This window comes from Lagenorhynchus albirostris, chromosome 14 (genome assembly GCF_949774975.1).
Source record: "Lagenorhynchus albirostris chromosome 14, mLagAlb1.1, whole genome shotgun sequence".
Lineage (NCBI taxonomy): Eukaryota > Metazoa > Chordata > Mammalia > Artiodactyla > Delphinidae > Lagenorhynchus > Lagenorhynchus albirostris.
In genome coordinates, this window is record NC_083108.1 from 13,031,791 (window position 1) to 13,055,320 (window position 23,530).

Consider the following 23,530-nt stretch of genomic DNA (forward strand, 5'->3'; position numbering starts at 1 on the left):
TTACCCAGGAAGTGGACTTCCATTTTTCTCTATCAGTTTACTGTCAGGTCTTTAAGGGCTAGAGGCCCAAGAAGAGAGCTCCAGGCTCCAGGTCCCGCATTCAAATGCAGACTTCGAAACTGAGTGGGCAAGTTCCTTAACCTGTCCTTGACTCGATTTCTCCATCTATAAAGTGGGTATCATAATTATACCTATTTTATAGGCTTGAGGGTTAATAATACGTGGAAGTGCTCAGGATAATGCCTGGTGCATGATATGGACTCAAATAAAAGCTAGTCATTATTACTTCGTGTAAAACAAACAAAACCCCACAGTAGAGGAGGGGGACAGCCTACACTTTCTGAAGCCCGCTTTCTTGTCTTCTGAGGATCTCTTGTGTGCATCAGTACATGTTTCTAGCACTTTAGCTTTGGTCTGTGCAGGCACTGGGGGGTCTCCACAACCCCATTGCTATTATTCCCATTTTGCAGATAAGAACGAAGCCATTTAAATATTTGTCCAAAGTCACACGGCTACTGGGTGACAGAGTCAAGATCTAAAGCCAGCTTTTTAGGCTTCTGAAGTTTGTGCTTTTAACTTAATGATTTTCAAAATTTTGTGCATCGGAATGGAGAGCTTGTGAAGGGCTCGCTCTTGCGCCCTCCGCCAGGCATCCTGTGCAGGGGGGGCCGGGGGGCAGTGGTGGTGGTGCTGGAGTCCGTATTTCACAGGCCTCCCAAGGGGCTCCCCGGACGGCACTGGGAGAAACAATGCGCTCCACCAATTTCCCTCCACGTGACGGGCCTTTTCCAACTGTTTTCAATCAAGAGACCATCTTTGCTAGAGTAAACACACCTCCACTTTCCAGTAGGTGGAAAGTCTGGCTTAAGAGGAAACTGGGATTCAGAACGAGCTGGGCACAATGATTTATTTCCGCTTGGATCACACACACTCTAGAGTAGTTCACTTCCTCCTCACCAGGGTTTTCAATGTAGCCAGAAATATGCCTATTTCGATACTGAGCTCCAGAGAAGATACTCAGCTATGTGGAAGCATTAAGGCATTGCATCAATTTATCACGAGATGGGTGGGTGGGAGGGGAGATCTGAAGACCCACAGGCAAAGCCCCTCTGTGGAGCTGAACTTCCCGTCTGCTGCGGGGTGACGACTTTCCATCCTGGGGGAAGCACTATTGTCTCTTGTTCCGCCGAGGCCCCACCAAGGTCTGTTTGTGTCTGGCGGAAAGGAAGCTCATCCACACCGAGGAGCACAGGCAACGCCGGCAGCCCTGCTTGAAGCCCGGCGTGGAAACGGCTTGCTTCCTTTGCCGTGCACGTCTCTGTAAACACACTGGGGAGGAACTCGGTCCTCTGTGTCCCAAATAAGGTTGAAGAAGTTACGAAGGGATGTCGCTGTAGACCCACAATTTCTGTTCTCTGGGCAAGTAATAAAAGGGCCAGCGGTGGCCCAGCCGCTTAATCTTGCCGGTTGTCCCTTCAGAGGAGGTACTTGGAAGCCTCCAGGGTCCCACCCCAGTTGCCAAGTGCGCCCCCAGCTCTGCACTGAGGACCTGGCAACCACTACGGGATCCCGCTTCTGACATGTTGCCGGACGCCCGCTGGAGATGTATGGCGCTGCGTCTGAGAAGAGTAAAGACACAGGGGGACCCTCTGGGCTCTGTGCCTTGATGGCCTCACATTCCCGTTTCATCCCAATAAAAAGAAAAAAGCGTTAAAAGAATGCTTTTAAGGAGAAAATATTTGCAAAGCACAAAGGATTGGTGTCCAAAATATACAAAGAATGCTTAAAACTCAATAATAAGGAAATAAACAGCCCAATTTAAAAACATCAGCAAAAGATCTGGACACCTCACCAAAAATGACAAACACGTGAAAAATGCTCCACATCTTATGTCATTAGAGAACTGCAAGTTCACACAATAAGGTGCTACTACGTACTTATAACGGCTAAAATCCAAACAAGGACAACACCAAGTGTTGGTAAGGATGCAGAGCAACAAGGACTCCTGTTCACCGCCGATGGGAATGGAAACGGGGCACCCCTTAGGAAGACGGTTTGGCAGGTTCTTACAAAACTAAACATAGCTTACCATATGATCCAGCAATCGCACTCTTTGGTATTTACCCAAGTAAGATGAAAACTTACATCCACACAAAAACCTGCACAGGGATGTTTAGAGCAGCTTTATTTGTAATTGCCAAAACCTGGAAGCAGACAAGATGTCCTTCAGTAGGTGAGTGGATAAACAAACTGGCACAGCCAGACAGTGGATCATTCAGAGTAAAAAAAAAAAAGAGCTATTGAGCCATGAAAAGAGATAGAGGAAACTTACAAACTTACATGCATATTACTAAGTGAAAGAAGCCAATTTGAAAAGGCTACATACTGTGTGATTCCAACTATATGACCACCTGGAAAAGGCAGAACTATAGAGACAGTAGAAAGATCAGTGGATGCCAGGGGTGGGAGGGAGGGGTAAATAGGCAGAGCATGGGATGTTTTGGGCAGTGAAACTATTCTGTATGATACTACAATGCTGGATACACGTCATCATACATTTGTCAAAACCCACCGAATGTTCAAGACCAAGAGTGAACCTTGATGTAAACTGTGGACTTTAGTTAGTAATAAAGTGTTGATATTGGCTTATCAGCTGTAAACAAAAAAAAAAAGATATAAAATGCGTGTATAGGATGACTGCAATTATGTAAAACAGAAATAGCTAACAGGAAAGAACAAAGCCCAGTCATAATCCAAAGGGAGGCATTCCTAATTCTGACAGGCCCTAAAATAGGAAGGCAGGTTCTGAATAAGAAAGTATTTTTAAAGGAAATATAACATTGTGTTAGTGCTCCCTGTATGCCAGGCACCACGTTGGAACGTTTTAACCCTCACAAAAACCCCAGGAGGTTGACACTCTTGTAATCTTTGTTTACAGGTAAGGGAACTTGCTCAGAGGCCCCGGCTCAAGTGACAGCCTTGGGATTCAAAGCACTACATTATACTGCCTTTAAAAATAAGTAGCAACTAGAGTGAGGTTAGTTGTCCATCCTCACATCCTTCTGTCTTCCTCTGGCTCTCCTCACAATCCCCCGTAACTGTCGTCTTAAAGTTACCAGTGACCTCATGACTGTCACGCTCGTGGCCATACCTCCTGACCTCTACTGTATGTGGCAATAACGACCATTTCATTCTCAAAGTTTATCTTCCGGTCTTCAGGGAACATTCTCCACTATCTGGATTCTCCTTCTCAGCCTTCTTTGACGGATCGGCTTTGCCCTCCCCTGCACCCACCAAAATAGACATTGCGAAAACTTCCATTCTCTAGGTGTGTGTTTGCGGGGAGGGAGAGTTGAGGAGTGTGTGTTTTAGTTACGCCCTTCAGGTGACTCTGCTGCAGGTGACCCAGGGCCACGCTGTGAGACAAACACTGGATGACCAGGTGTCACTCAAGCACCACAAATTCAGCAAGAGCAAAATAATCCATGTTTTTTTCTTCCAAACCCTTGCCCGTCTGGCTCCCTCCCGTCTTCATGCCCTGCTGCCCCGCACCTGCCCTTGCCTGTTCCTCCCACCCTCTCACCTCCCTACCCAGCACTCCTGAAGTCGATGACATTTTCTTTGCCATCTCTTTAACTCTTCACTAAGAATATCTCACTTCTCCCTTTCTGGCCCAGCAGAAATGTTGTCCTTTGAAAACCCTTTCCCAGTTCTCAGCAGGCAGAGTTCACCTGTCCACCCACTGGGACCCCATGGCTTGTGACCAGGCTGTAGCTGGTTATGCCCCTCGTGACACTCAGCTCCCAGCCAAGAGATATTTGCTAAACAGCTGATGGAATGTGTGCACCAGAGGTGATCTCATTTTGCTAAGAAGACCCAGCAGCAAAAAGGAGAGTGAAATTCCTGCACTCGCACGTAGGACCTGAAAGATACCGGAGAGCGCACCTTTACTTGGAGAAGGTTGCTATGTGTCAGGAGTCAGCAAGCTTTTTCCATAAAGGCACAGACAGTACCTCAGGCTCTGAGGGCCACGTGGTCTCTGTCGTAACTGCTCAACTTGACCATTTCTGACGAAAGCAGCCACAACGAGACAAACGAGTGGCCGTGTTCCAAGAAACTTTATTTGTGCACACTGAAATGTGAATTTCATATAATTTTTTTATGCGTCATGAAAACATATTCTTTTCAACCATTTAAAGATGTAAAAACCATTCTTAGCTGTGGACCGTAGTTTGTCCATCTCTACGTGTTGTTGACCTGTGAGCTACGGCTAACCCTGTGTCCTTCAGCACAGGACTCGGTACGCAAGCTTCGTTTTTTGACTGGAAGGCCCCCCCAGGTGAAAACTTTATCAGTACAAGTAGAGGAGAACCTAGAATCTTGAGGACAGGACAGAGCACCTGCTCCTCCGCTGGACCAGACACAGTCAGAAGCCGGTGCTGCCACCTAGTGCCCAGCCAGCCCCAATTGGGGTCTTTTCTCTTGCCGCTCCCTAAGGACCTGGAAACATTTCCTGTCCTGTTAGCACATGGTGACAGCTGGGGTTTGTGCTCCTGGCCACACCCAAAGAGGACTTCAAATCAGTTAAAACAAAAGTGTAAAGGTAAAGAATTATAAAAACTTGATAAATCACTTAAAGTGAAAAAGTAAGCTTCAAGCCACAGAATTCTAAGGTCATTTAGCTCAGTTTCTACCACTCTTTTCCAAGCAACACTTAGCTTTCGGGTAAGAAAAATGAAGGTCCAGGAGGGCCAGGTGTTCAAGACGACAGAGTTTACGGCAGAGCTGGCCTGAGTTCTGCCTACCTTACCCCAGTGCGGGGTGCCCTGCACTGTCACACCATGCCTGTAGCATCCTGTGACCCGGGCACAAAGAATTGGAGGAGCCTAGGGGCTAAGAGCGGCAGGTTCCAGCCCCAGCCTTGCCACTGAACCGCTCTGTGCCCTCAGACACTTGGGCGGCCTTCATGCCTCAACCTCCCCAACGGTAAGATGGAGCAGAGTACCCACCTCATATGGCTGTGGTGAGGTTGACACATGCCTGCCCCCCACTGGGCATGAAGGCGTTCGCCACCATCACGAATGTCCTGAGCACCTACTGTGTGCCAGACACTGAGTGCTTTATGTATTTTGTCAGATTCAATCCTTATAACTATTCTAACAAAGTGGATGTTATCCCCATTCTGTAAATGAGCCTGAGAAAGGTCATGCGTACTGTGGGTGGGTGCTGAAAATAAGGCTTTACCAGCGCCACCTCTTTGTACAAGTCCATCTGATGGAGGCTTCCAATGCAAAAGTGAGTTACCATGTCACAAATACCCAACCCTGATATGCTAGCAAGAATGAGCACCGAGTACTAGGTGACCTGGTGGCATTCTTAACATCCAGAAAGGCTTTTGGGGCGGGTGTGACTGTCACCGTTCCTGCTTGAAGGTGACTTTGCCTCTGTCATTTTTGGTCTTTGGAGTGTCTTTGAGTAGTGGTGGCAGGTAGAGGGAGTGCTTGGGACAATCTATATATAACGGTCAGAGCTTTTCAAATAGCAGCAGTGAAGTATCTTTCCTGTGTGCCCTGCTACTGCACTTCTTAACTTCTGAAGGCTTAAAATTATGGACTGGCCACCAAATGCTCAAGAGTCACCGAGACATCTGGGGACAATAAAAACCTTTGCAGAGCAAGATTCAGTGTTCCAACAGAGCATACTGCTGCATGTTTCAAACCTTGGATGTAGGCAACAGCTGCTGCTCCTTGAATTCATCTGAGACAGGCAAACGCCGAAAGCCTAGTTCTAAAAGTACTGAGGTCTCCCAGTTCTGCAAACTTTCCCTCACCCCTTCAACAGAGATACAGAAAAGAGACATTCTGACTGACCAGGACCCAGCCCACTCCTCTCTCAGGAACCCAGAGGCCCCATGGTTCTTAAGACCATGGGTGCCTATCGCTTTATACGGTTTAAAAGGTCATTGCCCTGGGGTCAGTGAAGAAGCAGTTGCAGGCCAGGAAGTGGGGCATGAGGTAAGCACTAATCTGAAGTTGGGGCCTGGCCTTCATCACTGGTGGCATGTCTGTGGCACTTAACCCCTCTGAACCCTGAGTTCCTAGTCTGTAAACTAGGGAGGAGGGAGACCCCATACCCTTCACAGTTGTGCAGGCCAATGAGCCCAGAGAAAAGTGCAAAGGAAACTCTAAAGTACCATCAATGCGTTTAAGATGTTTATAACAAACTGAGATTGCAATGTCTGAAAGAGGAGACCGCTCAAATTACTTTTATGGCCAGTTGCCTGCATTCTTTAAGGTTTTGAGCACAGGTTTACAATCTCAAATGTTTTCTGCCTTACGTTCAATTTTCTCTACATCAGGTCAAGTGGGCAATGACGTCCGCTTGCTTGCATTGTCCTCGTCCCCCACCAGGCGGCGCTGCTTCCCAATTAGCAATTTCTTTTGGGGAGAGGCTGGCCGAGCGAGACCTTTTACAGTGGATCAAGTCGGAGCTGCAAGAGGAAAAAGAAAGACAATGAAGAACCACCCAGCCCCCCACCTCGCCCCACCCGCAAAGTTCAAGTAGCAAATCAGGATCTTAGAATTAAGAGCTCTGGAGACTTGAAGCCAGCAGTCACTGAAGAAGAGGTGTGACTGCAGGCAGGCAGGATTTTTGATGCCTACACTTGTGATGTACCCCACTTTCCAGAGCAGGAACGAGGGAGCCTAAAGCCATCTTGCTTCCAAGATGGACAGACATTTGCATACACACAGAGTTCACGTCATGTGTACCCATGCTCCAATGTAGGGGTTCACAGTTTTCAAAAGAGGACAGCATTTAAGAATTAGGTCTATTTTTCCTGAAACGTGGAAAAGTTATTTTTGCACATATGAGTACAACAGCTGTGATTCATAAGCAGTGGTATACTAAAATACTGATGTTCGATTGACCTTAGGTATACAAACCGTGCGAGCGGACGGGCGTGCTCTGGGAAAGGATGGTGCTGCCCTCTGCAGGCGGTCTAGGGCACTGCAGTGAGAACACGCCCTCATCTGAGTTTACACCTGCCTCTCAATCTCGGGCCCCGGAGCCCTTCATTCTCATAATAGAACCCAACTTCAGACTGTCTTCCATCCCCGAGGAAAGGTCCAGAGGTGCAGCCACCATGTTTACGGTCAGGGCACCTCTTTCTTCTTTCATCCCCCAGACCTCAACTCATTTCTCTGGACAGAAACGGGCCCTTTCTATGGGTGGGGTAGGCGGAGGGAGTCAGCATTTTTCTTTATCCTTTGAGAGGAAAGATGGAAGGGTTATGGGGTTAACTACTGTCACAGCTTGCCTCCATTTGGCTTCACTGCCTTAACCTTAAATGTTTTTGTAATCAGTATGTAGAATTGAAAAAAGGTGTCCTCCAAGCTCAAATGGATGGTGGTGCTCAAGTACTAGATGCTACCTGTTAAAAAAAAAAAGAGAGAGAGAGAAATTACTTTATACTGTGCTTTAACCTTTTTGGAAACTTCTCAGAAAAATTAGATGTTTAGCACTTACATAAAAAATTAAATGTGGATTTGCCTTGTAAGACCTTGTTCTACTTTGGTACTGCAAGACTCAGCCCATGGATATAGAGCCCATAGCTACCTCCACATAGATTTAATTTTTGAGCACAAGAAATATTTTGTCTTTTATAAGTGGACAGAGCGGAAACAACTAAGCTTAATATAATGAAGAACTACAGTTACCAGGCTCCTTGCCACCCAGAGAACCACTGCCTTCACACAGACTTAACTCTCATCCACATTTTCCTCGTCTCTGAAAACAGAATCACAATTCTCCTGTGCGTTGAAACGGAATTCAACTAACATTTGGGTGCCTCCTTGGTGCTACTTCATCATGCTGGACCTTTCCCATATATTATGTAATCCTCACAGCCATAACTTAGACCAGCTCATCTTCTATCTGGGGAAAACGTGGCTCTGAAGCCCGGGGTTCCTTCCATCCTCTTCCTTCCTGTCGCCTCATCCTAACCGGTCTCTCAACTTCCAAGCCTTCTTTCAAAAACTATCGTCAACGTATTTTTTCTCTACTTAAAACTTGGCAACTTCCAATTTTTCACTCAATCAACTCCAAATTCTCCAGTCTGGCTCTATTTTACCTACTGAACCACAAATCTCATAACTCTTTCAAGATGTTCCCTCTATGACAGCTGCCTGTGTCACCTCCCGACCTCACAACCCATCACCTCGGGTCCTGTGCCTTTCCACACACCTTCTGCCTAGAGCGCGCCCCCTGGTCCACACTGGTCCAAACCCCGCCCGTGCTGTCATGTCAGGCTCTCCTCCACACTCAACCTCCTCCATGAAGCCTCACACAAATCCCTCCAAGCCTACACTTATTTCTCCCTCCCCAAGCCGCCCCGGGCACTATCACAGCACCGGGATATGGACTGAAGGGCATGCATGCTGCTGGTGAGAGTGTAAACCACTTGGAAAAACCACATGGCGAATCTGGGAAAACTGAATACTTGGCATGTCCTACAACCCAGCACTTGCATTCCTAGATGTATATCCCAGGGAACTCTCGCACATACAAGCCAGGAGACTGGTACAAAACTGCTCCTGTTACAAGAGCAAACGAGTGAAAACCACCCAAATGTCTGTTGACAGAATGGATAAGTGTGTGTGTGTGTGTGTGTGTGTGTGTGTGTATTGTTCTCCCCCAATGCAATGGAATATTGTAAAGTTAGTGAAAATGAACAAACTGAAGGAATGCAACATCAGGACTGTAAAACCAGATGAGTAGAGATAGTCACAGAAGATGAGGTAAAGGGTACCCTTTCTAAAAAGCTCAAGAAAAGTAGAAATACACTGTATATTTGGGGAAGGAGGATGTAAAATGTGAGGGGAAAAGAGGAATAGTGAAATTGAGAGTAGTGGTGTCCTTGCGCAGTGGGGGCAGGAAGGAGAAGGGTCGGTTAAGGGACACAGGTGATGACACTGGAGGTGTGTGTTAACTGGAGGCGGGTCCATAACTGCCGTGTGTTACGTGTAGGTGCCTGTTTGCTGGCTAACGGAAAAGCCATCAGGGGTCCTGTGATCTTTTCAAACCCACTGCCCAACTGGGTACAGAGGGAACGTGCGTTAGGTGGCTCAGGACAATCATTCTTAGTGTCCATCACTGCACGGAACGTTGGGGACAACCGGAGGGGCTGGGCCGAGTGACATCCGTCGTCACCAGAGGACATGACTGATGCATGGATATGTGGAAAGCACCTCCCCACAATCTCTTATAAAATTACTGATAGTGTAAAGACTGACTTGAGACTGGATTATGCAAGAGAGAACCAATGTAATTCAAAGGTACTGTATGGGGAGAGTTTCCTGGAAAACAAAATGGTATTAATAAATTTGAGGAAGTAGTTAGGTCCTCTACGCTTTTGGTGAGGGAGGGCCTGAACCAGAAACACCGCTCTTGGGTGGTAAGGACTCCGTCTGAGCCGCCACGGTGCCTCTGGCACACAGTGTGCTCAGGAAGCACAGAAGTGCAGACCCTTCTTTCAGCGGTCACACAGGTGCCCCATATATATAGTAAGGCTGCTTGTGGGAAACATTTCCAGATGGTAAGTAACTTGGGGATTCACTGCCCACATTGCAGGAAAATAACGGGTTGATTCTTTAAAAAGGGAAAAAACCCCAAACCCACGAGGTATGATGTCCTCCTATCTTTCACTTTTACAAAATTTGCAATAAAGCACAATTCTTAAGCCATTTTTCATTTTTTTATTGCTGTTAATTCAAGGAAAAAAGGTTGCATAAAATCCAATCTGTTCTAGAAATATAAGTGGCCTTTCCAGTACATAACATTTCAAATATCAAAGTATATGGTAAACATACAAATAAGGAGAAGGTAACATACCTCCTATGTACAGTACAGTCTTTTAAATCATAAAATAAGCTCCATAAAGTACAACTGGCAATGGTTCACAATGCGGTCCAGATGGGGCTTATCAAAACTCTCACTTGAACAACTCAACTGCAGCTCAACAATTAATTTAATAATGTGGTCCAAAAATACCCAGATCAAACAAAATACATTTAATCAAAATAATTTCCTTTACTCGGACTTCCTCTCTTTTTAAATTAAAGCTTTCGTCTACCCCCCCTTCACACACCCCCCTTCCTTCCCCTTTAACTCCCACCCCGGAAAGAAGGTTTCAAAATGTACATTGGTGCTATAAATATAAGTTCTATCTGTGAAGCATTACACGAAGCTTCTTTCTTCAAGTGTTTCCTTTTGTCTGGCAATCTGTTAGGCTTCTGAACCGAGACCAGATATTCAAGTTCCTCTGCTGCACACCAACGTGACCCCACACAACAAACATCTGTCGATTCTGCCCTGTACTGAGGATGGGGAAACAAACCCAACCCCAAGCCCTCAACCTGCGACTCTACAGTGGTAGCTGCTCACTGCTGTTGAGTGCAGCGGTCCAAACCTGCACCCCGTTCTTCCAGATGACCTCAGTGCACTTCAGGAAATCAAAAATTACCTGGAAGCAATTTAGTACATAGATTGGCTTTAAAAAAACTTTTGTTTTTAAACAGCAGCATTAAACTTAGTGATGTGACACTGACGTGATTCATACCATCTTAACACACGCAGAATTCAGTCTTTCACATTATAATCAAGCATAGTGGTAAACTGTTATAAAAGTGACTTTGCTACGAGACAAGTTAGGGAACAAATACCTGACTTTTGTAGAAACGCAGAGCTTCTGTTCAGATTGCAATAAAGCATACACATTTTAAACACAATGGAACACTGTAACAGTTGGTGTAGGAAAAGAAATCTTGACTCAAGTGTCTCTTTTACATGACACAGTGGTAGACTACAGGTAAAATTGGCTGTTGATTTTCATGACAAACAAACACACAGAAGAACCACACTCACACTAGTTTGTTCACTTTATGTCTCTCTGAAGCAACAGGCTAAAAAAGTATGATGAAGTAAAAAGGTTTTTTTTTTTTTTAAAGAAAAAGCTCTTTGTCCACTTCATGTCATATTTTCTCAGTTTCATATGATTTTACTTCCTCCTCTCTCTTCCACTTGTTTTAATTTTTATTTGGACAACAAGCACTGCATATATGTATTTACGTGGTGCTGTTTATTACATATATACACACTATTTTGGGAATGTGATTCTCCCTTATGATTAAGGTGAAACATTCTACCCTCAATTTATATGCAGAGCAGTTTACAAAGTGTGGACAATGCAGTGCCAACCACTCCTGCGGCCACTGGAAAGAGTGAGGGTGGGGGAGAAAAGCGGAGTGTAGGACGAAAGTGAGAAAAACTGGGGAAGAAGCAAAGTTTTTTTCCAAAACCATAGGACTGTCACCAGTGTTATTAAAAAAGGTCAAATACACAGTTTTAAAGATTCAGTAAACATTGCACACAGCAAGTATTCAGTGTAAAAAAAAAAAAAAGCACGCATCAACATTTTCCTTTTGGTAGTCTGTTTGGATGTTTAAATTACATGTATCATACAGATAAGCCTGTTGTTGTACCAGGAGACCAGAGGCTCAAAAGCAATGCATTCTTTTTTGTTTTGGACATTTTGGTACAAGGGAAATGAAAACTCCCAACTGCATAGAAATCTAGGAAATGTATAGACAAAGAAACACAAACAAAATACCTTTCCTTTCCTCCCCTCCACACCCCAACCATGACTCCCCACACTTCAGTGTATTAAGTAGGCAAGCTTTACTTGTTTCAGTCTGCAGAATCCAACGTATCATTAGAAGGGGGGAGGGGAGGTGCGTATCTCAGTCTGTAAGTGCCTAAAATGGGAAAGACAGAACTGCTAAGTCACTGCGTACAATGCAATGCATCACAAACCACTACAAGATATCAAATGGGCATGCTCCTCAGCCGCTGCTCCTTCGGCAATACTCGGACCGCAAAATGGTCCATAAAATAACTTTAAAAAAGTAATAATGAAGTTTGTGCTTTAAGTTCAACCTAAAGCTATCAAACTCAATTTTCCCTTAAAAAATGTCAAGCACATACTCCCAAGTCAAGCCTTTTTTCTGTGTGAGATCTGGCAAAATGACAAAAGCCTAATGTGAGTGAAAGGTAACAGTTTCAGGTCTACACTGAACTTGGTATCTTACACGTACTTATTGAAGAACAATTTCTTTATTCTGGTGGTAATAATATTAAACTCAGTTTGAATCTCCTTACTCCAAAAACCAGTGCTTAAATATTTTGTGCCTTTTAAAATGCAATAGCACTGAAAAAAAAAAATGTCTGCTGGGAAGGAAGGGTGTAGCATGAGGCCAGTTGGTTATGCATAGATAGACCCAAACAACTAAAAATCTTCCATGTCAGATGACTATCACTTCCTAGTTTTTCAGCATTTAAAAATTTTGCTTACTCTATGACACAGGATTGTAGCTTTAAAAAAAAAGTGCTGCTAGCAAGAGATTCGCAAATCCCCATTATATTCCTTAAGAAGTGCCTTATGGTTTATTCCTTAATTGGGAACTGAATTTCTCTGAACTTCCTTGTGCTGTGTGTGTGTCCTGTGTGTGTCCACGCTAGGTTTTGCCGTTTGCATTTTATGATTTGTCACTGAGAGCACAACATCTGTAAACAAACACACAACAGCTCTTTCTGCTTCAACAGGATCACCATGATCACCAGGGGAGGGAGGGACGGGCACACTCAAAAACAAGTCCTCTGGGAGCTCTCATGATTACCTTGTTGACTGGCCTCCATGGACGACTGCTTACACTCCTGTGCATAGTGCCCGCTCACACCACAGTTGTAACATGAAACGTTCCCATTCTTCTTGGGCCCCGAACCACTCGTGCTGGCGACTACATTAGGTGCTGGATACACAGGATAGAACCTCCCGAATCCTGCCATCTGCTGCATGCCATAGTTGGCTTGGACTGGGTCATGCACCAGTCCATTTGCATATGGAGTCTGAGGCAGAAAAAAAGGAAGTTGGTTTCCATTGCTCTGATGTGCTTGGTTGAGGTAGCTGCCATTGCAGATGGATGGCAGAGTAAAGAACGATGGGACTCGGTACATTGGTCCAGGCATTGGATTAGGATAATAGTAACTATTTAGCTGAAGGTTTCCACTGGTCCCACAGCTGCACCTTCGCCCACAAGAACCACAAGGACCTGAGCCCATCTGCTGTGGAGGCAACACTGTCCCGTTGGCGTTCGTGTTTCCCACAGCACTGATGTAAGACGTGCTGTCGCCCTGCGCAGTACTGTGTGTCAAAGCAGGGCTCGGGCTTGGGGCGGGACCGGGGGTGTGGGTAGGAACCGCGGGAGGAACACTCGACTGGGCCTGGCTGATGCCTGCTCCCGTGGACTGGGCAGACGGTGCCGCCGTGCTGAGGACGGTGGAATTCTGGCTGGGTAACACCCCGGCAGCAAGGGGAGAGCCTGGCAAGGGGTAGGAAGCTGGTGGCTGTACGGCCGAGAGGCCGGCTGCTGGAAGAACTACCTTCACATTGGTAGGCTGAGGGGCTGTCCCTGTGTTTCCCTCAAGCTGAGGCACCATTTGACTTAGTCCTACCACTTGAGATGCAGATTTTGTGATGGGGTCTGTGGTAGCAACAGGAGATCCTGGAAAACTACCTGGATTATGAACAGGAATAAAGGCAGTGTTTGGTGATCCGACGCTCAGACTCCCGGTTGGTTGCTGGGAGAGGTTCACCGTGCAACTCTCGGAAGATCCCTGCGGCGGCGGCAGTTTCAGCCTCTGAATTGTGAGGTGCAAAGCGGGAGTACTACTATGTGGAAGGAATGTTGATGGAACAGGTAAAGGGGACGCCAGTAATTCAAGGTGCTTTTCTGATTCTGCAGTAGAAGCTGTTGACCCTAGTATTCCGACGGGGGTTGAGTTCGTGGACTCCCTTATTGCAGAGAGAGCAACAGGGCTAGGAACAAGCATTCCTATTGTTTTACCATCAGCAGATTTGGGTGGAGGAACGACCACCTCAGACTTCTGGGCACCATTGTGCATGACACAGTGTAAAGTTGGCATAAAAGAAATATGCTGATACTTGGGTGAGCTTAAGGGATCTTCTAAAAGGTTTGCATCGTCGTTTCCTAATGAAGCAATCTGAACAGGTGGCTTGACAGTGACAGTCTGGTTGACAGAACCATAACCTGTAAACCTGGTTGTGGATGGATTTCCAGAATCCTCAGAATTGCTGTCTGTGTCTGAGGGAAACAAACATAACTAGATGTTAACACAAGCATAATCTCCCAACCTTCTTGCTAGAAATAAACTTTAAGTATATCTAAAATAAACACTGAAGTTTGGACTAATAAATGTATCCCTAAGCTTCCTGACTACCAAGCTGACCTTCTTTTAATTTTTGGCTTTCTGTGGACTTCACTGTAAACATATGGAGATTCTGGAAAAGAGGCAAGACTATGGAAACAATAAAAGCTTGGTGGCTGCCAGGGGTGGGGGCCCCGGAGAAGGATGAACGGGCAGAGCCCGGGGTGTCTTCAGGGCAGTGGAAGTACTCTGTGTGATGCTGTAATGGTGGGTATGTATCATTACACATTTGTCCAAAGCCACTGAAGGTGAGCCCTTAGATAAACCATGGGCTTTGGGCGATAATGATGCGTCAAAGTAGATTGCTTCATCCTTGGTAAAACGTGTCATTCTAGGGAGCAATTGTTGATAACAGGGCAGACTATATATGTGTGAGAGCAGGGAATATTTCTGTATCTTTCTCTCAATTTTATAGTAAACCCAAAACTGCTCTAAAAAAATTAAATCTTAAATTAAAAAAAAATCCATGGAGAGGTAAGAAACAAAAGGTTAATGGAGACTGAATGAAGCACAGTATAAAATACAGACCTTTATTACAGAGAAAGGGATCAGATATTTTTAACCTTAATCAATTTTAGGCAATTCACTTGATTTATATTCTGTACTACTAAACCCGAGGTCTTCACATTTGTCTCACATAAATAATACAATTTAAAGGAGTTCAATCAAGACTATATTTAACTCGGGACTTCCCTGGTGGCGCACTGGTTAAGAATCCGCCTGCCAATGCGTGGGGACACAGGTTCGAGCCCCGGTCCGGGAAGATCCCACATGCCACGGAGCAGCTAAGCCCGTGCACCACAACTATTGAGCCCACGTGCTGTAACTACTGAATCCCGCATGCCTAGAGCCCATGCTCCGCAACGAGAGGCCACCGCAATGAGAAGCCCACACACCACAACTAGAGAAAGCCCGCGTGCAGCAACGAAGACCCAACACAGCCGAAAATAAATAAATAAATTTATTTAAAAAAAAAAAGACTATATTTAACTCAAATATCCAGAGATAGGGAAAGGAAGAGAGTTTTCTTAGAATGGAATAAATATTCTTACTTTTAAATATTTCAGTGGGGGAAAGAAAATTTAAAGCTACCATTATGGTCATAAAACAAGTGTGCTAGAGCACAAGAAGCAGTGCCATTTCTCCTAAAACAAAACAGCAAAGTGGCAGATACAAAATTGTACTGCATTTGTTTTTATTACTGCATCACTCTTCTGCTTGTAAACAGAAATAACTTTAATCTAGACTTCCCCTGGATTTCTTGACTTTTGGTATAAAGGGGCAAAAGACAAAATCTAACTCACAATGTTTAAATATCGTAAACCCAGATACTGCAGTACTATGTATAGAGACCATTCAGTTAAATGTAGTGCCTAATTTAACATCTTTCTGCCCATAAATATAAGCAGAATTGCACTGTGTACTTAAAATGTTTATATTTGTTAAGGTAATAACTAGTTATATTCAGTTACGATGCTAAAATCTTTTGAAACAATACTAAAAACAAATCATACTAGTCTTCCTGGAGAAAGGTTAAATAGAACCTTCCTGGAGAAAGGTTAAACCTGAACCAACCTACAGAATGTCAACAATGTTATTAATTCAACAATAATAATTTATATTAGAAGAGATTCAACTTATGAGTAAGTGGTTCTAACATATACTCTCCTTAATAGCTGAGGAGTTTCTGGTTAAACTTTGCAAAACAAAAAGTATCCAAAAATTAGTAACTTATTTAAGGCACTGTATTTATATCTGTACCTTCATACAAGTATAGAGTTAAAAATAAACATTTAAGTTCAAAAGAAGCTGTAATATTTTTCAGATGATCAATTCAATTTCTATAGGAATTGGGCTTTGTTTAAATCTTCTTAAGTCATAGCAAATGGCCCCATGATCCCAAATGGTTTTCTAAGCATTATAAGGACTTACCCAGCTATTTAGAGAGAGGTCCTCCTTTTTTGCACTGACTCTGAAAAGTATAAAGTCTTACAACAAAACCCCTTTATGACCAACAAGAACAACAAAGCCACATGCTTTTCAAAGCAACCTTTCCATGCACTCAAAATTCTAAAGATGATCAACACTTGTTATCACAGTGGACATTTTCCCCCCTGGTTGGTTTCAGAGAGCCCTTAATGATCCTTCATTTAGGGAAGGCTCATTTAGTCATGCGATAACAGAGCCTATCTGAAAAAGGGCAAGCTCCTCTATACAGGCCCACCAACTCACCCTATCTGATGACAGGAAAGGACTGCTGCAAAGTCATCTAGGCATGCAGATGTACCCTTAATTCTGACAAAGAGGCAAATCTGCACTGTTAGCTTAAGAGCCATGGATTATTGGTACATCTTACAGAATCGAGCATAGCATATTGAAAGCTTCTCTATTCTGGATAAGGCATAAAAATTATCTCGTTTAACCTTCATAAGAGCTCTGGGCAGTTACTTTCATTTTTCTTTCATGAGGAAACTGCAGATCAGAAGTGCAGTGTTGCCTCAGATTAGTAGAACTGGCAGTAGTCACTGCATGTTACATTTGTTATGACTTCAAAATAACTTCAAAGTAAAAACTGGCTTTAACTGTATGTGATACAGCAGAATCACTGTCATAGCTTCCTAAGATGTGACCTGACGGTATAACACAAAGGCTAAGGTCTCGAAGAGCTGTGGACTGTGCAGGAAAAAGCCACGTCTGAAATGCTATTGTTAAAGGATCTTTATGATCTTTAAGTGGCCCAAGAGAAACCATTTATTACTGCCCACCAGCATGGACACACCTTATAACCAAGACACTATTACTAAGACGTTTATAGCCAAGATGTTATCAGATAACATTATCATTGTAAAGAATGACATCCTCATTCAGCATATACATTTTTTTGTGTGTCTGTGGACCACTTTTAAAGTCTTTATTGAATTTGTTACAATATTGCTTCCGGTTTTTTATGTTTCCGTTTTTTTTTTTGGCTGCAAGGCATGGGGGATCTTAGCTCCCCGATCAGGGATCAAACCCCGCACCCCCTGCATTGGAAGGGGGAGTCTTAATCACTGGACCACCAGGGAAGTCCCAACATATACATTTGTGATACCTCATTTCTGGAATGGCAGGGTAAGAGCCTCTGACACTCCATTCCTCCATAAAAGCAACAAGAATCCTGGCAAAAACTATCAAAATCAACTTTTTCAGAACTCTGGAAATCAATTAAAGGCTCGCAGCAATGTGAAGAGTGTTTATTAAAGAAAAACAGCTGAATCTTGTAAGAATAGCAACCACTGAGGTATTTCACCTTGCCCGAATTCTTGCTCACATTCTCCACCTCTGAAGTAGCTTTGTAAACTAATAGTCTTGCAACTACAGTAGCTACGAAAACAAGCAGCCTAGCAGCCGCTCTAAGAAACATGGATTTGGAACTCTATAAAAGCACCTTCCTAAGGAACCGTCACTATCTGTCTGGCAACTTGAGTTCACTCTGTGTTAACAGCAGCTTACCCACAGGGCATGTGTCACAATCAATCTGCGGCAACCGTTTAACAATTTGGCTGCCTGGGCTGGCATGACCAGTTGAGGCTAACAATAGTCTGACCAAAAAACTTAAAAGGAAAAACTGAAGAAGCGGATGTTCACAGGGAGCTCTGAAAAGCTTCAATATATTCCTGGGAATCTAAAAGGCCATGCTCATATCTAGGGCTATATATGCATGCCCAGGAGAGACCTAAGAAGGCTCTATACTCTTATTTCTGGCTGACTCTGAGCCTCCATTTAAGGAGGAATTGAAGACATAGTACATACAGAAAACAAAGCGCAAAAGAGCAGATGTAAATCCTACCTTATCAGTAATTACAGTAAATTTCAATAGGTTAAACACTCCAATCAAATGGCAGAGATGGGCAGAATTGCTAAAAAACCATAATCCAACTATAAGGTGTCTTTAAGAGATACTTTAGAGTCAAAGACACAAATAGGCTTAAAGTAAAAGGATGGAAAAAGAGGTGCCCTGCAAACACCCAAAAGAGAGCTAAAGTAGCTATATTATTATCAGACAAAATAGATTTTAAGAAAAAAATTGTCATTAGAGACAAAGAAGGATATTTATAATGATAGAAAGGGTCAATCCATCAGGAAGACATAAACGTTATAAATATATGTGCATCTAACAATATGCAAGCTTTCAATCTTTCTACATTGACTCTACATTTTGTTGTGACTGTCTTCTTTCTCTTTAATTTCATATGCAGTGAAATAGGTTTAAAAAAATCAACATCACTAGGAACTGCTAAGTCAGTGGTCTACACGACACCCTTTTATACTAATTAAAGTCAATAATGACATTTACAGTACCATAAAAATACCTATGTTTGACTGATTTTAAGAGCACACACTTTCCTCTGACACCCCCAAATCCCTCCAAAGAGCAAACCTCTGTCTTTTTCTTCTTCACTTTCAAAACTTTCTCTTCCATCATGTCTTGGGCTAGACGGAGAACTGTAACTCTCTGAAGATGTTTCTCCACATGTGTCATGTCCAGATCCAATGTCCAAATTCACATCTAAAAATAACGTGATTTTTAAAAAATAGAATTGTTTAAATAAATTTCTGAATTGAACCATCAGAAATTAGTTACACCCTTAAATTTTTTTTTCCAAGTTTTTCTATAATTACCTAAAAAAGCTGGCCTCTGACCTAGGTAAAAATTCATTACTGAAGCACAATTTTATTTGAAAATAATTGACGACTTTTTTGCGGGGGACAAATGCATTCTTAGGCAGAGGCAGAGGAAAAAATCAATATAACAGACTTTAAAAAATCAGAATTAAGATTCTTTGCAGGATCTGTCCAATATTAGCACATTGAGCCACTTTTTAAGTCTATACATTTTAACTCCTCAGAGCATGTTGTAAAATTCTTCCTTTAAAAGACTCAAAAATAGAACTGACTGCCAAAAATGCCTATTCAGTTAAAATTTGTATGCCTGAATATTTAAAAAGAGTAAATTGCTTCCCATCAAGTAGACTGAGTAACCCCTGAGTTCTAACCAGAAATGATGGACTGGGAACAAAACAAAACAAAACAAAACAAAACCATTGGGATAGAGTGAGCCAAGACTTGCTCACTAAAATGCAGTGAAGACTTTGAAACTCTAAAGAGTAAGTTTCAGAAATGTAAAAAGAAAAAAGAAAAAGGCAGCTATTTCTCAAAATGAATTTATGAAATGATTTTGTTTAGATTAGATAGCTAGCAAATATTCTAACCACCAAATGTCATATATTATTTTGCAATTTTCAAAGAACTAAATACATAAATGTAAATCTATGCTGAACATAATTTTCCCTTTCTGACAATCCAGGTGCTTCAGAATTGTGTAGAGTCTTTGGAATTTTTATAATAAAAAAATATGTGATCCTTTGGAGTCAGAGGTGTGGCTGGAAGGTGAGGATGAAATAACTATGCCAAAGGCTATTCCACAAATTGCCCTTTTAAACAGAGAGATAAACTGTTTTATCTATCATGTCTCAAAGAGATATTAAAAGCAAACACACTGCAAAACACAGATGATGAACAGCACTGACTGCTTTGGGGAGAAGACAACATGGAGGGACGCAGTGAGGGATTTATTTTGTTCCCTTTTGTACCTTCAGAATTTTGAACTACATAAATGTATTTTACTCAAAATAGAAGTTAAATTTTAAATTAAAAATAAATAAGGGCTTTCCTGGTGGCACAGTGGTTGAGAGTCCGCCTGCCAATGCAGGGGACACGGGTTCGCGCCCCGGTCCGGGAAGATCCCACAGGCCACGGAGCGCCTGGGCCCATGAGCCATGGCTGCTGAGCCTGTGCATCCGGAGCCTGTGCTCTGCAACGGGGGAGGCCACAACAGTGAGAGGCCCGCGTACCGCAAAAAAAAAATAAATAAATAAAATAAAATTAAATAAATAAATAAATAAATAATACTTATCTTTAACTGAGTTATTTAAAATTTTCAGCTTCAATATAGTATCTACGTTTATGATATGCGTGATTGTTCTATTAAAAAAATCTTAAATATATCTTAAGTTTACTGAATGCTTAAAGGTAATCACCTTCTTAAAGGTAATTCCTTAGTATTTCAAAGGGGAATTAATAAACAGAGGGTTTTCCCTTTAAGTTGGAGCCAGCAAACATCTGAGCTATACTAGACAATAAGACAAGTTGTACAAAGTATTGATATATATATTTATAGTCGTACTCTATAAATGTAAATATATATGAATCAGTGACATATATAGAGAACAAAATAGACAGAAAAGGTTAATCTTGAATCAAAAATCCTGAGATTGTACTTTCATAATATTTGAAAATAAAGAAATAAAGGAATTAGAGCCTGAGATGTTGTCAAAAGTTCTTATAGATAGCTAGTAGGAAGCAGCCACATAGCACAGGGAGATCAGCTCGGTGCTTTGTGACCACCTAGAGGGGTGGGATAGGGAGGGTGGGAGGGAGACGCAAGAGGGAGGGGATATGGGGATATATTTTTATGTATAGCTGATTGACTTTGTTATAAAGCAGAAACACACCACTGTAAAGCAATTATACTCCAACAAAGATGTTTAAAAAAAAAAGTTCTTAATAACCTATACAGCATATGTTTTCTTCTAACTTATTAGAATAGGGAAAAGGAACCACATTACTGAATACCTCTGTGCTTGATACTAGCTAAATGCTTTTCATGTTATCACATTTAAGTTTTACAGTCTGGTGAAGTAGATATTCTTCTTCTTTTACAAACTTAAGAAAATGGTGGAGTAAGGATTCAAACCCACATCTGTCTGAGATCAAAGTCCACACACTTCTCTGAAAATATGAAGCTAAAAGGGAAAGAACTGTTACAAGCTTTTTTGGCATAGTTCCCAAATCATGTGAGATATGAGAGAGTGATGTCATGAGGGTGGTATATATTTGACAGGAATTTCAACTATAGAATGACCTAATTTAGTGTGTGCTTTAGAAGACAGTGCAGAAAATGAACCAGAAGGAGGAAACAGACAGGGAGGCCTGGCAGAAGCTATTTCTAATCATCCACTGACAGAGAACTCTTGTCTTCCTTATTTTAGCTTCTCCCCCTCCTTTTAGCTGCCATCACCACAGGAAACCTCAAAGATACTGAAGTGTTACAATATACTCATAAACATGGTTTTTTCCCATGTCATTTTCCCCCCAAAGACAGCTCAGTTAATTAATTCAATGAGTGGGCCAGATGATTTTAGAGTCAAAATGCAACTATATTTCCTTATCAATATTAAATCTCTCTAAACATATAGCTAGTTTAAAAATGTACTCCATTAAGAAAATGGATATATTCTGGTTATTTATGTTGCATCACAACTGAAGGTACTAACATTTGAATAAAATTTAAATTAAACAAATCTTATTTGTAGGGTCAGCTGTCAACATATGTGTTAGAAACAGACACGGACAAACACTTTCCTAGAGGTCTGTGAGCTTTTATTCTTTTTTTAAAAATCTTTACTATTAGTGGTGAAGGTAAATGTAACACAGAAAAGTTACCAATGAACCAGCACAAGGGACATTTCTCAGTCAAATGAACACAAAATCTTTCACTTAAAAATAAAAGGACCTTAAAATAATGGTGGGTAGATGGAGACCACACAAATCGAGTACAACGAAAATCTGAGGGTCTGAATTCCCCTGAAGTCCCATAAAACTTCACAAAGGACAGTCATTAAAACATGAAAAAGTCAAAAGTGACTTTATACAAGAACGGGTACAGGCTTCCACGAGGGTGGAAAGACCCCGCAGGTCCTGCAGCCTCTGCTCTGGAGCAGGGATTGGCTGAGAAGGAAACAATCGAGGAGACTGCTGCTACCAGGGGGAGGAAGAGGTGCCAGAGTGTCACTGTAGCAAAGGAGAAATTTACCTCCGTGGCCGAATCAAATTTCCTGCATTAAACAATTCTGAAGTATTAATGGAGTTAATTCAGAAATCACTATTCACATCAACGCAGGAAAAAAAGTGTTATCAGGCTTTGACACAACAGCCTAATACCTCCTGCAATAGGTACCCTGCTAAATATATTTAGGTGACGTGTATTTGAAAGAAAAACACCCTTACCTTTCACAGAACCACCGTGGGTGTGCTGAGGAGCGGAGATTCGAATACCATTTATTCTACTATTCAATCTGTTGTCAGTTTTCTTAATTTTCTCCCTAAGCCGAAAGTATACATGTTACCCACATTGTTTATGAGTCCCTAGAGAACAACACTAAGTACAGTATTAATAAAATTCCCCTCAAATTTTTTTATAATTAAAAAAAAATGTTTAGTAAGGTACAATGTAAATCCAAGATTCATCCTTTAGTTTACAGGGCTGAGAATTTTGCCCCTCCAAACTGAATATAATATTTGACAATAGCTTTATTTTTATCACCTGCATGTGTTGATTATTTAGAACTGAAAAAATTAAGTCCAGAGTAAAAATATAAAGAAAACTAATGGAAAAATACTATTTATACTACATAAATTAAACATGCCCATTATCAAATGTTGTCTCCTCTTACCAATTTCTGTTACTGGAAAGATTAAATTGCACCTACTTTTCTATTTGTGACTTTCCTTTTTTCTTATTTATTGAAGATAAACTTCGTTTTTCAGTTGAATGCTAGGGAAAAGAATAAAAAAAAATCCGACTAAAGCGAGACCATACTCGTGTAGGTATCCTCTTATTCTGATAAAAAACATTAAAATAATGCAGTTCCAGTTGTATATTCTAACACGTTTTTATTTCCAACCTCTTTTTTGAAGTTACCTACTTGACTCACTAAAATCTGCATATTCTGACAAATACTTAATATTAATTATGAGTATAATATTTATTTCGTAGTTTGCTTTTAAAATGGAGGTGTATTTTTTCTTCTCATCACAAAATAAAGCACAATCAAGTAACCGGTATTTGCTATACGTTTACTAATATTCTCGTAAAGTTCAGGTTGGTAAAACTGCAACACACAATTGCGTCAACTCTAAGAATAAAAGGTGCTAGTGCTGAAGTACAGGGGGAAAAAGTATAATCACATAGACCTAAAACTTGGCCATTAAGTAAGCATGACTCCGATAACACACAATTCCTCAAAGTATGCTTTAATGCTTTAGTTCGTAAAAACACATTCCAGGAAAGGTTAACATTTGGATC

General features: G+C 42.1%; 1 protein-coding gene across 2 annotated transcripts in view; it reads right to left on the reverse strand.

The window, feature by feature from the left end:
* Positions 1-9,745: 9,745 nt before the first annotated feature.
* The window catches only part of ZCCHC2 (zinc finger CCHC-type containing 2), a 49,199-nt gene continuing 35,414 nt past the window's right edge, over positions 9,746-23,530 (reverse strand). For both annotated transcript variants that reach the window (XM_060121242.1, XM_060121244.1), the window contains 5 exons: positions 22,935-22,999; positions 22,453-22,547; positions 18,764-18,892; positions 12,735-14,219; positions 9,746-11,813 (listed from right to left, as the gene is read on the reverse strand). In XM_060121242.1, coding sequence (XP_059977225.1) covers positions 11,746-11,813; positions 12,735-14,219; positions 18,764-18,892; positions 22,453-22,547; positions 22,935-22,999 — 1,842 coding nt within the window. In that variant the 3' untranslated portion in view covers positions 9,746-11,745. The remainder of the gene's footprint in view (positions 11,814-12,734; positions 14,220-18,763; positions 18,893-22,452; positions 22,548-22,934; positions 23,000-23,530) is intronic.